The sequence below is a fragment of the Artemia franciscana genome, chromosome 17 (assembly GCF_032884065.1).
Source record: "Artemia franciscana chromosome 17, ASM3288406v1, whole genome shotgun sequence".
In the NCBI taxonomy this organism is placed as follows: domain Eukaryota; kingdom Metazoa; phylum Arthropoda; class Branchiopoda; order Anostraca; family Artemiidae; genus Artemia; species Artemia franciscana.
The window spans coordinates 32,296,777-32,310,410 of NC_088879.1; the positions used below are offsets into that span (position 1 = coordinate 32,296,777).

The 13,634-nt window shown below is 36.0% G+C and overlaps 1 protein-coding gene across 1 annotated transcript in view; it reads right to left on the reverse strand.

The window, feature by feature from the left end:
• The window catches only part of LOC136038146 (nucleolar protein 6-like), a 246,634-nt gene that overhangs the window by 196,865 nt on the left and 36,135 nt on the right, over nucleotides 1-13,634 (reverse strand). Inside the window, exon 6 of the mRNA XM_065721187.1 lies at nucleotides 8,815-9,042. Within this exon, the coding sequence (XP_065577259.1) occupies nucleotides 8,815-9,042 (228 nt within the window). The remainder of the gene's footprint in view (nucleotides 1-8,814; nucleotides 9,043-13,634) is intronic.

Genomic DNA, 13,634 nt, shown 5'->3' on the forward strand with positions numbered 1-13,634 from the left:
GAGTATTTTTTTACAGTCATATCGAATTATTTGAGCCCCCCCCCCATAATAGGGTCAGATGTAACCATAGGCAACAGAGTAAAAGTTTAGTGGTTCAGTGGCTTTTTTTCCTCTAATGTAGTCTATTATACCAATTTCTCAAAGAATGTAGCCTAAATTCTCAAAAAAAATATATTCTACTTCAGCTACTTTTCGCTATCTTGATAAAAGGGGATTAGGTTAGGAAAATGAACCTTTCAGAGACAGGACTAAAGACCTGTCCTAGCTAGCCATTTTAAAGCGTGAACCAGGATTATTTTATCGCTTTTTACAGAAATAAGTATGATTTGAAGAACATTACCTTCACTAAAATTCTCAGGCAGCGGCATAATGCCAAATTTTTTAAAGATTTCTCTTTACTTTTCTTTAAAATTTTTTTTTTATCTTCGCGGACTTTGAAAACTACTTCTAAGCTCAAATAGTTGCATAGTTGACAATTTAAGTTGGAGAGCAGTTTGACGATAGGTTTCTAACAATGATAAAGAAGGAGGGAAAGTAAGCAGGTACCAGGGGTATGAAGGCAAGGGGGTGATTTATTCTTTTTTTAGAATTTTTTCTATTACACTTAAACAGCGCTGTATACAACTTTCATAGCTGAAGTATGAAGAATGTTTTTCCTTTCAATATATTATAAAAAGAATAAAAACGCAAAAAATACTAAGGATCTATGATATTCGCCAATTTAAATGTGTCTACTAAATACCCCCCTTACCAAGGCTGAGATGGAGGTGCCTTTAACCCCTGATAAAGTATAAATTCCACTCGCTAACCCCAGATTACGCATCATTTGCTAATGTTTGCCCCCCGTAGTCCCGTATCATTATAGCATTTTAAAGACCACTTTAAGGTGGGGAAGGGGCAATGAGGTTATTTCTGAAAGCTAACATATTTTTCAACCATATATATCCTTTTTTGTATAAAAAAAAAGTAATTTCCGTGAGACGTATTTTTTTACTTCACGGAAAACTATGACGTTATTTCTTTTGAGGGACAATTCTGAGCTTCCTCTCCAAGAGAGGGCGAGGGTATGCAAGAACGTGGCCACTTCTATGCACCCCCAACCCAATGGTAGAGAAGTTGCGGGGACTTCAAAACCTGTCTCCCATGGCATTGAAGCTGCTGGCTCATGGGGACCTGGACTCCCCCTGAGAACCCATGATGTTAAGTATTCTACCCCGATGCAGCGTGAAACTACCAATTTTAATATAAGTGTAAACAATTTGATATTCTTTCATAAAGCTTATTTATTTCCTATAAAAACAACTAACCGCTTTTTCTAGCTAAAAAATATTCTTGTCCAGACTAACAAAGGGAGAATAACTAGCATGTAGAGCGTCTTGTTCGCTGCCTCTGAGAGGGGGGATAAGTGATATGGCCCTATCCTAAACACAATCCATCCTTTTTAGTCTAATAAAGGCTTTGAAGAGATTTTCGCCATGATTTAACGCTAAAAACTAAACTTCTCCGGCAATTAAAACCCTCATGATATCTCCCATCTTAAAAAAAAAACAAATTCCTTTGAGTTATTATAGAGGAGGGGGCCTGTGGACAGTTTGGAGGGAAGGCCCAGGGAAATAGCTAAAACAGACATTCTTTTGGGTTAATAAAAAAGATAATAACCAGGATCTTCCTGCTTCTAGAACAAAGGCGCTCCAGAATTAAAAACTTAGCGTTCTCCTGATGAAAATATTTTGGAGGGGGATTTGATGGCACTAACCAATAAGTTTTTTCATAACAATGGAAATATTACATTCTTTTAAAAGTCAATATACGTAACAACTAGGCTCTTGGTGGTCCTAAAATACTACATTCTTTTTCAGCCAAATAATGAGCCCTAGCCCTTTGGCTCTGATGAGTTAGAGGAGCCACAGGTCCTTAGATTAATATTCTTTTTCAGCATAGACTCTTTAGAACACTAGAACACTCTTTAGAACATTATAATACTTGAAACGTAAAGAGCAAGCACTCCACCTCACATGTATGTGCTAATTTCTGGTCTTAAATTTCTCACAGGTAGTATGGGGTTATGGACCCGAAGGGTCACTTTAGTGGTCCATGTATGATACACTTTCTGACTCTTAAATTCCTAACAGCTATAGGAGTCTCAATACATCCGAAGGGTCGCTTTGGGGTCCATTTATGGAATGATTTCTGGTCATTAAAGTATTAGGTAGAAGTGATGTCCTTTTAGCTCTGAACACTCACTCTTAAGCATGATGTATTTCCCTTTCAGCCTAATTTAAATTCTTTCACAGGATGAAACCAAAAGTGTTTCAATGAGCTAATAAGATTTTATTATTTTTCTAGGTTCACAAATCGGCATTACCAGGTTTATGAAGGACGTACATGGAGATGCCTATATTGACACCACTGACGCAATTACGCAAAAGTCGCTATACGGGATCCATGGAAAGTGAACCAGAGTTTCCTAATAAATATTTTTATTGTTCAAAAGGGTAAAATCCGGTAACAATTAAAGGGATAGACATTTTTGATACGGCAAACGGGCATTTGAAGATTGGGGTTTCACTGTTACAGCATGATACGGAGTATTAAGAGGGTGAACCTAAAATAAAAAAGGGGGTGATATATTCAATAAGGGCTCCTTCCGTTGAATCAGTGAGTATGGCTTTACGAGCCTGCCAAAGACACCGAGTCAATTGGAGATTATATTCAAATTCCGTACACTAGTCGGGTTCTAAGTCAAGGGAAGAATCAAACTACAAGCGATTATTGAACAATGTGTCTATCAATTTTCCAAAACTCAATTAAAATTAAAACACCGCTTGAAGCATTTCAAGCGCTATGATTGGGCGACGATGCCGTCTTGCGGCTTAAGAGTTTTCATAATTCGCTCCTATAGAGCGACAAGGTAGCCTTTGATATCGAGGCCAAACTCAAGGACATGTGCAATCCATAAAACTCGGATCATATTAAAGAACATGAAGCCATTGCAGTCTCTTATGGGCATGCCCGAGGAGACTCGAGCAATACCATGCAATTGGTAGAGGTATTTGAGACGTTGGGTGGGGAAGATTATGTAGGCGCATCCGTGGTTGCACTTACTAAAACAACTAATAAATCAATTTCACGGCTACGCAACGTAAATTAACCAATGACTCTATCACTAGAGGACACTTTGGCAATTAAAAATAAACATATTCGGTGGGTTTTTAAGAAAACATTAGTTAACAATAGTAGGGAAATGTCAGTCCGCGACCATGACCATTTAAAAAACCCTATTTTACCAGGAGGGAGTAACTTTCGTTAACTGGCACAGAAATCATGTAACTTAAACATTAAAAAGCAATAGTTTCTGCCAATTTATATGTACAGTTCCAACTATGATTTGAAATTCATATTACCAGCGTGGGCACGATTACAGGATGATGAAGTTGGGTCTTTGGGTCATGGGTCTTTTTCGTATAGCATAATACCCAAATAATCTGAGAACTTGTTGCTCTTAGAATTCAAATGAAAAATGATTGAAAATGGTAATAACAACTTGAATAGAATCCTTTTTTTGATCCCTATAGTTTCTTCCCCCAAATCTCTAATAAAAACAAGAGCTAAGAGCTCATATGGCACTTGTGACGAGGTGAGAAGAGCTAAGAGCCAAGACATCATATGGTATGAGCTCTAACAAAATTCTATGAATCAATAGATTGATTTAAAAAGGAAAATTAAATGAAAAAAACAAGTTTTTTTTTTAAATGAAAGTAAGGAGCAACATTAAAACTTAAAACGAACAGAAATTACTCCGTATATGAAAGGGGCTTTTCCTCCTCGACACCCCGCTCTTTACGCTAAAGTTTTTTATTGTTTTAAAAAGTAGAGTTGCGAGAAAGAATCAAACTTTAGCGCAAGGAGCGGGGTGTCGAGGAGGAAAAGCCCCTTTCATATACGGAGTAATTTCTGTTCGTTTTAAGTTTTAATGTCGCTCCTTACTTTCATTTAAAAAAACTTTTTTTTTTCATTTGATTTCTGAAAGTTTTTGAATTAATGCATGTCTGATTTTGGCTCTCCGTACATAAATTATTAAAATGAAATTTGCATATTAATTCTTTTTTTGGCTAAATGGCTTTCTATTAGTTTTGATCAGACGATTTTGAGAAATAAGGGGTGGAGAAGGAGGCCTAGTTGCCCTCCAATTTTTCGGTTACTTAAAAAGGCAACTAGACCTTTTAATTTTTTACAAACGTTTTTATTAGTAAAAAAAAATACGTTACGTTACTTAAGAATTAACTTACGTAACAAACTTTTATATTCTTATATTTTTGATTATATATATGAGGGGGTTGGTCCCCTCGTTAATACCCCGCTCTTCACACTAAATCTTATTTTATCCCAATTCTTTAAGAATGACCCCTGAATCAGAAAGGCCGTAGAATAAATAGTTGAAATTATTTAAGAACTTTTTAGCATAAAGAGCGAAGTATTTATCTCCTCCTAAATACCTCGCTCTTTATGCTAAAGTATTTTTAGAACCACTCATATGCGTAATAATCTCTGTTCGTTTTAAGTTTTAATGCTTCTCCTTACTTTCAATTGAAAAAACTTTTCCATGTTTATATTTCCATTGTTTTTTTTTTATAGTAATGCTAGAAAGTCCTGCGCCCTTTCCATTGAATTTCTCTTCCCCCATGAAATATTCCTCCAAGGAAAGATCCTCCATATAGCCCCCTCCCCTGACCCCCACACCCAAACCAAAAAAATCCCCATGATAACGTCGGTACACTTCCCAGTAACCATTACTGTATGTAAACATTGGTCAAAGTTTGTAACTTGCAGCCCCTCCCCCAGGGACTGTGGGGGGTAAGTCATCCCCAAAGACATAGTTATTATGGTTTTCGACTATGCGGAACAAAATAGCTACCTCAAAATTCTGATTCGTTGACTTTGGGAAAAAATGAGCGTGGGAGGGGGCCTAGGTGCCCTCCGATTTTTTTGGTCACTTAAAAAGGGCACTAGAACTTTTCATTTCAGTTAGAATGAGCCCTCTTGTAACACTCTAGGACCACTTGGTCAATACAATGACCCCTGGGGAAAAAAACAAAAACAAAAAAACAAATTAACACGCACCCGTGATTTGTCTTCTGGCAAAAAATACGAAATTCCACATTTTTGTAGATTAGACCTTGAAACTTTTTCTATTGGTTTCTCTGATACGCTGAATAAGATGGTGTAATTTTCGTTAAGATCCTATGACTTTTAGGGGGTGTTGCCCCCTATTTTCCAAAATAAGGCGAATTTTCTCAGGCTCGTAACTTTTGATGACAAAGAATAAATTTGATGAAACTTATATATTTAAAATCAGCATAAAAATCCGATTCTTTTGATATATCTTTTAGCATCGAAATTCCGTTTTTTAGAGTTTCGTTTACTATTGAGCCGGGTCGCTCCTTACTACAGTTCGTTACCACGAACTGTTTGATAAGAGGCTTAATACCGGTCAGGATTTAAAATAAGAGCTCTGAGTCACAATGTCGTTCTAAATATCAAAATTCATTAAGATCCGATTACCCACTCGTAAGTTATAAATGCCTCATTTTTTCTAATTTTTCCTCTCCCTTTAGCCCCCCAGATGGTCGAATCTGGGAAAACAACTTTATCAAGTCAAATTGTGCACCTCCCAGACACGCCTACCAATTTTCATCGTCCTAGCACGTCCAGAAGCACCAAACTCGCCAAATCACTAAACCCCTCCCCCCAACTCCTCCAAAGAGAGCAAATCCAGTACGATTCTGTCAATCACGTATCAAGGACATTTGTTTATTCTATCCACCAAGATTCGTCCCGATTCCTCCACTCCAAGTGTTTTTCCAAGATTTCCTCCTCCAACACCCCCCAATGTCAAAAGATCTAGTCTGAGACATAATAATCAGATAATAAAAAAATAAGACATAGTAATAATAACAGCTCTGAGACATGAATTCCTTCTAAAAATCAAATTTCATTAAGATCAGATCATCTATTCTTAAGATAAAAATACCCCAATTTTCGCATTTTCCAAGAATTCCGGTTTCCCCCTCCAACTCCCCCCAATTTCACAGGATCTGGTCGGAATTTAAAATTAGAACTTAAAGCACAAGATCCTTCTAAATATCAAATTTCATAAAGATCTGGTCACCCTTTCGTAAGTTAAAAATACCTCAATTTTCAAAATTACCCCCCCCCCAATTCCACCAAAGAGAGCAGCTCCGGTCCGGTTATGTCAGTCACGCATCTTAGACAGGTTTCTATTCTTCCCATCCAGTTTCATCAAGATCTCACCGCTTTAAGTATTTTCTAAGATTTCCGCCCCCCCCCCAACTGTCCTCCCCCAATTACGCTTGATCCGCTTGAGATTTAAAATAAGAGATCTGAGTTACGCGGTCCTTCTAAATATGAAGTTTCATGAAGATCCGATCACTCCTTCATAAGTTAAAAATACGTAATTTTTTCTTATTTTTCAGAATTAACCCCTCCCCCAACTACCCCAAAGAGAGCAGATCCGTTCCGGCTATGTCAATCATGTATCTAGGACTTGTGTTTATTTTTCCCACCAAGTTTCGTCCCGATCCCTCCACTCTAGGTGTTTTCCAAGTTTTAGGTTTCCCCCTTCCAACCCCCCCCCCCCCAATGTCACCAGATCCGGCCGGGATTTAAAATAAGAGCTCTGAGACACGACATCCTTCTAAATATCAAATTTCATTGAGATCCAATCACCCTTTCGTAAGTTAAAAATACCTCATTTTTCTATTTTTTCAGAAATAACCCCCCCCAACTACCCCAAAGAGAGCGGAATCGTTCCGTTTATGTCAATCATGTATCTAGGATTTATGTTTATTTTTCCCACCAAGTTTCATCCCGATCCCTCCACTCTAAGTGTTTGCCAAGTTTTAGGTTTCCCTCTCCCAAATCCCCCCAATGTCCAGATCCGGTCGGGATTTAAAATAAGAGCTCTAAGACAGGATATCCTTCTACACATCAAATTTCATTGAGATCCGTTCACCCGTTCATAAGTTAAAAATACATCATTTTTTTCTAATTTTTCAGAATTACCACCCCCCCCACTACCCCAAAGAGAGCGGATCTGTTCCGATTATGTCAATGATGTATCTGGGACTTGTGCTTATTTTTCCCATCAAGTTTCATCCCGATCCCTCCACTCTAAGTGTTTTCCAAGATTTTAGGTCTCCCCCCTCCAGCTCCCCCCAATGTCATCATATCCGGTCGGGATTTAATATAAGAGCTCTGAGACACAATATCATTCCAAACATCAAATGTCGTTAAGATCCCATCAACCGCTCATAAGTTAAAAATACTTCATTTTTCTATTTTTTCCGAATTAACCGACCCCCTCCTCCCCCCCCCAGATGGTCAAATCGGGGAAACGACTATTTCTAATTTAATCTGGTCCGGTCCCTGATATATTTGCCAAATTTCATCGTCCTAGCTTACCTGAAAGTGCCTAAAGTAGCAAAACCGGGACCGACAGACAGGCCGACAGAATTTGCGATTGCTATATGTCACTTGGTTAATACCAAGTGCCATAAAAACTGGAAAACGAACATATTTGCCCCCGTAGTATTTTTCAAAATACATTTTTCCCCCTTCCCTTCCACTTCCTATATTTTTGTGAGTAGACGCAACAGCACTAGCTGTAGTCTATTATAAATTAACTAGCAAAAAAATTGGTTATTTATGCCCGCTGTCCGATGACGGGCATTAAAAAGAGAAGAAAACCGTAACTTTTACTCGTTTGAGAGAAACAAACAAAATCATTTCGTCCCCTTCCTCCAGAAACAAAATTATACCACCTCTTTTAATTAGGACAACTGTTATAAATTCAATCAAAGTTACACATTCAAGCACTAAAAGGAAAGACCAAGCTTTTCAAACTTACAATCTGGCAATCAATTATGACTAAGACTATTACTTAAACTTTTAAAGGAGCATATATGCTAAAACGAAGTTCCTTTAGTTGATTCAGCCTATTTTTGAGTAACCAAAGAGGGGGCCTTAGCATATCCCAGACAACACAGGATAGGGAGAAGCACTATTTAGAAACAGTTCTATAACAGAAACTATTTAGAAGAAAACAAATATGTTGCATATTTTTACGATTGATCCTTCACATTAGAATTTTGTCTTTATTTTTTCGAAACATCTTAGACTTTTTTGTCTTTGAACATGTTTTGCTTTTTCAAGCACCAAAATTAGAGAGAAAAATAACATGATTTTCTAAATGGACGGCTCCTACTGGGTTAAAACAGAGATTTAGTACCATAAGCTACAGTTAATAAAGGTTTGGGCAAGATCTTTGTTTAAATCAAACGGTAAAAAACATTTCCTCTAGTATACAGAAAATATTCACAGAGCAAGCGATAAAAAGTAAAATAAAGACATGTAAAAATGCAACATGTAAATACTACATGTAAACCATGGGTGCATACAGGGGGAGACGAAATCAATCTTTTGTAAATGCGGGAGAGAGTTCAATCTCAACAAACAAAAATGTTCTTTATGAAGCAACTTTTATTTAATTTCGGGCAAACCACGTGGGAGGGGTCGGAGCTATAGGCATGAAATTTTTCCAAATTTCTGTCGGAATTGTAAGAAAGTAACAAAAATGTATGCAAGAAACATTTTGATACATTTTGTAAAGTTTTCTTGGTAACCGCCCTCCCAGAACAAAAATACCCCCTCTCTCCGAGACAGGAAATCCTGGAGAATGCCTTGCTTATCACACACTCCCTGAACGCAGGTATGGGTGAAACACTACCGATTTACCTTAAAACAGGCTGGATTTCCATAAGGCCTTAAAATGAATATCACCGACTTTTCAAGTTTACCAGCAGGCGTCACTTCAAGAACTGGTAAAAAAGGGTTATCACTTGTGCAGTATTTCAGTCCCGACTGTATTTCTGTACTTTTCAAATGACCAGCGATGTAAGCCATATATAACGCTCGTTTGCGGAAGTACCTGTAATCTTGAGCATCTTTGTCCCTGAAGCAACGCTAAAAAATAATATCAAACTGCAAATAACACAGGATATAATTTAAAATTTCACCACAAGCAGAACAAAATAAGTAAAAAAAAAAACTATAAAATAACATTCTGGAAAAATGTAGTAAACTCTTTAAAAAATGTGTGTTCGGATGTTAAAGATTTTGGAATCAGAAACAAAGTGAACTTTTTGGTTCCCTATTTTTCAAGTTTTCCAGGGAATTCATTAGACCAATTTTGACAGAGAAAGGGGGCTCAAGTTTCGGAGATCTTAAGCCACTCAGACCCATAAAAATTGGCACATATGCAAGACTATTAAAAACAAGCGAGAAAAATAGTAACAACTTTTAGATTTGTTGAGGAAAAATTTGTCTAAAATGCCATTTTGCGATCATGTAATGAAATTTGAACGTGTAAGGATAAAAAAAAACGATTTAGAAAAGGCTGATTTCAAATGTGTCATTCTAACTTAAAATTATTTTTGAAAACTTTTAATCCTGACTAAATTTTTCGGTGACTATTTCGATACAAAAATAAAACATAAGTAACCATATTTGAATGACGCTTTATTTAAGTTTATACTTTAGTCTTATCAATTTTTTAAAACTTTTTTCAAAGTGTCTTCTGTTTTGTTACGTTTCACCTTAAAAGTTTTTTTTCAGTGTCTCTTTTTTTTAATTTCACCTTAAAAGTTTTTCTTCAAAATATCTTCTGTTTTGTTAGGTTTCACCTTAAAGTGTTTTTTTCAAAGTGTCTACTGTTTTATTACGTTTCACCTTAATTTTTTTTTTAACTGTCTTCTGTTTTTATACGTTTCAGATTAAAAGTTTTTTTTTCGAAGTGTCCTCTGTTTTGTCCGGTTTCACCTTAAATATTTTTTTCAAGTGTCTTCTGTTTTGTTACGTTTCACCTTATTAGGTTTCATCTTAAAAGTTTTTTCAAAGCGTCTTGTTTTGTTAGGTTTCCCCTTAAAAGTTTTTTTCTTGGAATGTCTTTTTCAGTGTCTCCTGTTTTGTTACTTTTCCTCTTAAAGTTTTTTTCGAAGTATCTTCTGTTTTGAGACGTTTCACCTTAAAACATTTTTTTGTCAGTGTCTCTTGTTTTGTCGCGTTTCACCTTTAATTTCTTTTGAAAGTGTCTTCTGTTTTTCTAGATTTCAATTTAAAAGTTTTTTAAGCGTCTTCTGTTTTGTTACGTTTCCCCTTCAAAAATATTTATTTCAAAGTGTCTTTTGTTTTGTTACCATTCACCTTAAAAGTTATTATTTTCAAAGTGGCTTCTGTTTTGTTACCTTCCACCTTAAAAGTTCTGGATGAATTTATAGAAATCATAAGCACTGCATAGAAATCCCCTCAAATTCATAAAAATCATGGTCAACCCAATAAATCTAGACCAAACCAAAGACATCAAGACAAACTGTAAAAATGAAGACCAGTCCATGGAAATCCACGAAAATCCATTAGAAATCAAAACCAATGCACTGAAATCAGAAAAAATTTATAGAAATCATAATCAATGCATAGAAATCCAGGCGAATTCATAAAAATCAGGGTAAACTGTAGAAATCCAGACCAAACCATAGAAATCAAGACCAAACTTTTAGAAATCAAGACCAAACTGCAGAAATCATAGCCAACCTCTAAAGAAAACCATGATCAATAGATATAAATCCCGACAAATTCACAAAAATTGAGACCATAATTTAGAAATCAACTCACCCTCTTGAAATGCGGACAAATTCACAAAAACCAAGACCAAACTGTTGAAATCAGGGGCAACTCTAGAAATCCAGACCAAACCATAGAAATCAAGACCAAACTCTAGAAATCATGGCCAACCTCTAAAAAATCATGACCAGTGCACAGAAATCCCGATGATTTCATGAAAATCATAGCCAATACATAGAATCCGTAAGAATTCATTACGATCATAAGCAATGCATAGAAATCCACACAAATTCATAAAAATCAGGGTACACTCTAAAAATCCAGACCAAACCAGAGACATCAAGACAAAACTGTAGAAAAAACAACTGGTCCATAGAAATTTAGAAAAATCCCATTGAAATCATATTCAATGCATAAAAACTCTGGGGAATTCACAGAAATCATAACCAATGCATAGATATCCAGACGAATTCATAAAAATCAAAAATTCATAGAAATCATTTAATGCATAGAAATCCACACAAATTCATGAAAATCAGGGTCAACCCTAAGAATCCAGACCAAACCAAAGACATCAAGACAACACTGTAGAAATCACGACCGATCCATAGAAGTCCCGAAAAATCCCATAGAAATTCAGGGGAATTCGTAGAAATCATGACTAATGCACAGAAATCCAGACGAATTTACAAAAATCAGTATCAACCGTAGAAATCCAAACAAATCCACAGAAATCTAGACAAAACCATAGAAATCAAGACCCAACTGTAGAAATCATGGCCAACCTCTTAAAAATCATGACCAATACATAGAAATAACGGTGGATTCATAAAAATCTAGACCAAACTGCAGAATTTTAGGCCATCCTCTTAAAATCGGGACAAATTCATAAAAATTAAGACCAAACTGTAGAAATCAGAAATCCAAAACAAACTGTGGAAATGATTGTCAACCTCTAAAAGATCATGACCAAAACACAGAAATCCCGACAACTTCATAAAAACCATAACCAATACATAGAAATCCGGAAGAATCCCATAAAGAATCATAAGCAATTCATAGAAATTAGCACAAATTATAAAAAACAGACTGAACCCTAAAAACCTAGACCCAACCAGAGACCTTAAGACAAAACTGTAGAAAACAGGACCGGTCCGTAGAAATTCAGAAAAATCGAATACAAATCATAATCAATGCATACAAATTCAGGGGAATTCATAGGCATAACCAATGCATAGGAATCCTGATGAATTCATAAAAATCAGGGTTAACCCTAAAAATCAAGACCAAGCCAAAGACATCAAGGCAAAACTTTAGAAATCATGAATCCACACGAATCCAGAAAAATCCCATAGAAACCATAATCAATGCATAGAAATTCAGGCGAATTCATAGAAATCATAATCGATGCATAGAAATCCCGACGACTTCATAAGAATCAGGGCTAACCCTAGAAATACAGACCAAATCATAGAAATCAAGATTAAACCGTAGAGATTGAGACCAAACTGCAGAAATCATGGCCAACCTCCTAACATGATCAATGATCAATAATAGAAATCATGACGAATTCATAAAACTCAGGACCAAACTGTAGAAATTAAGACCATCCTCTTGAAATTCGAACAAATTAACAAAAATAAAGAAATAAACATTCGGGGTGGAGGGCAAAACTTAGGGGCCCTGAAAAGGAACCTGGAGGGGAGCATTGGGTCCCGGATGGGAATGTGGGAACCTAAACTCATGCACAAGCCTGGTAATAGAAAACCCATCTGTTCAGGACCATTACATTACAAAAATGATACCTGCCCAGTTGTGGTCATTACAATTTTTGGAGATCAAAACAAGTTTCATTGACCATCAAAAGAATATATCTGTCCAGTAAGCATCCTAAATCACCGTGATATGTATATTCTCCGAATCATGCCAAAAAGGTGCCCGAAAACAGATCACTGTTAAGACTTACCCAAAATTCAATTGAGAAATCGATTGCGCAAATAACTTGTTACGATATTGTGACGCTTAATATTATTTGGCCAACGTCCCAGAAATAATGCACTGACTGCCTAGAATGTATCCTGAGAATATGAGTAAAACAGTTCAAAATAGGGAGGATACCTTTTTATTGACAGTGAATAGATATAAAATTATTTAACTGGATATTTTGAACACATATACGTGTTGATATACGTGTTGATTATATCATCACGTTGACGTGATGATATAACACATATAGCATCAACGACTTGTTGCCTCAGTCGAGTAACGTGTCGTTCTTTTACTATAGGAAATCGTGAGTCTTACTTTCGATTCATACATCATACATAAGTTTCACAAAATCAATGGCAAAAGCTCCTTAGAAGCTAAAAAAAAATGTGTCGTTGGAAAAAAACACGTAACCATCTATATCTGTAGTTAACAATAATGCCATCTATAACTTTTGTTATGTAGCTGGCAGCATTGGTGGAATCGACGTTAAACCTTCTTCGTGAACTTCAACCACTGTAGAAGAAATAGAAGGGATGATACTAAGAGCCCAGTGTTACATTTTTAGTAATTACTCAGCAAAAATAAATGCTGCTCATAAACTTTATAAAACAACTTTCCGCTTGGCTTTTTAGTATAAGGTTTTTTAGTATAACATTAAAGAAACACCAATTATGTTAACATTCTTCTCGGGCAAAAGACTATTTTATAAGCACATGAATACTTTAATCATAACATTTTACTATTTATTCAAGATGGCCCTGACCATAAACTTTGGAAGCATGCTTTAAAGAACTCATTTAAAAAAAACTTAATTCTTAATTAATAGCTGAAAATAGAAAGCACAATATGTTTCTCAACTTCCAGCCAAACCATTCTTATTACATCTATGTTAATCCTTATGAAAAGCTTTTGGCGAAAACAAGTTACATCCTAAATTCAAATACAAA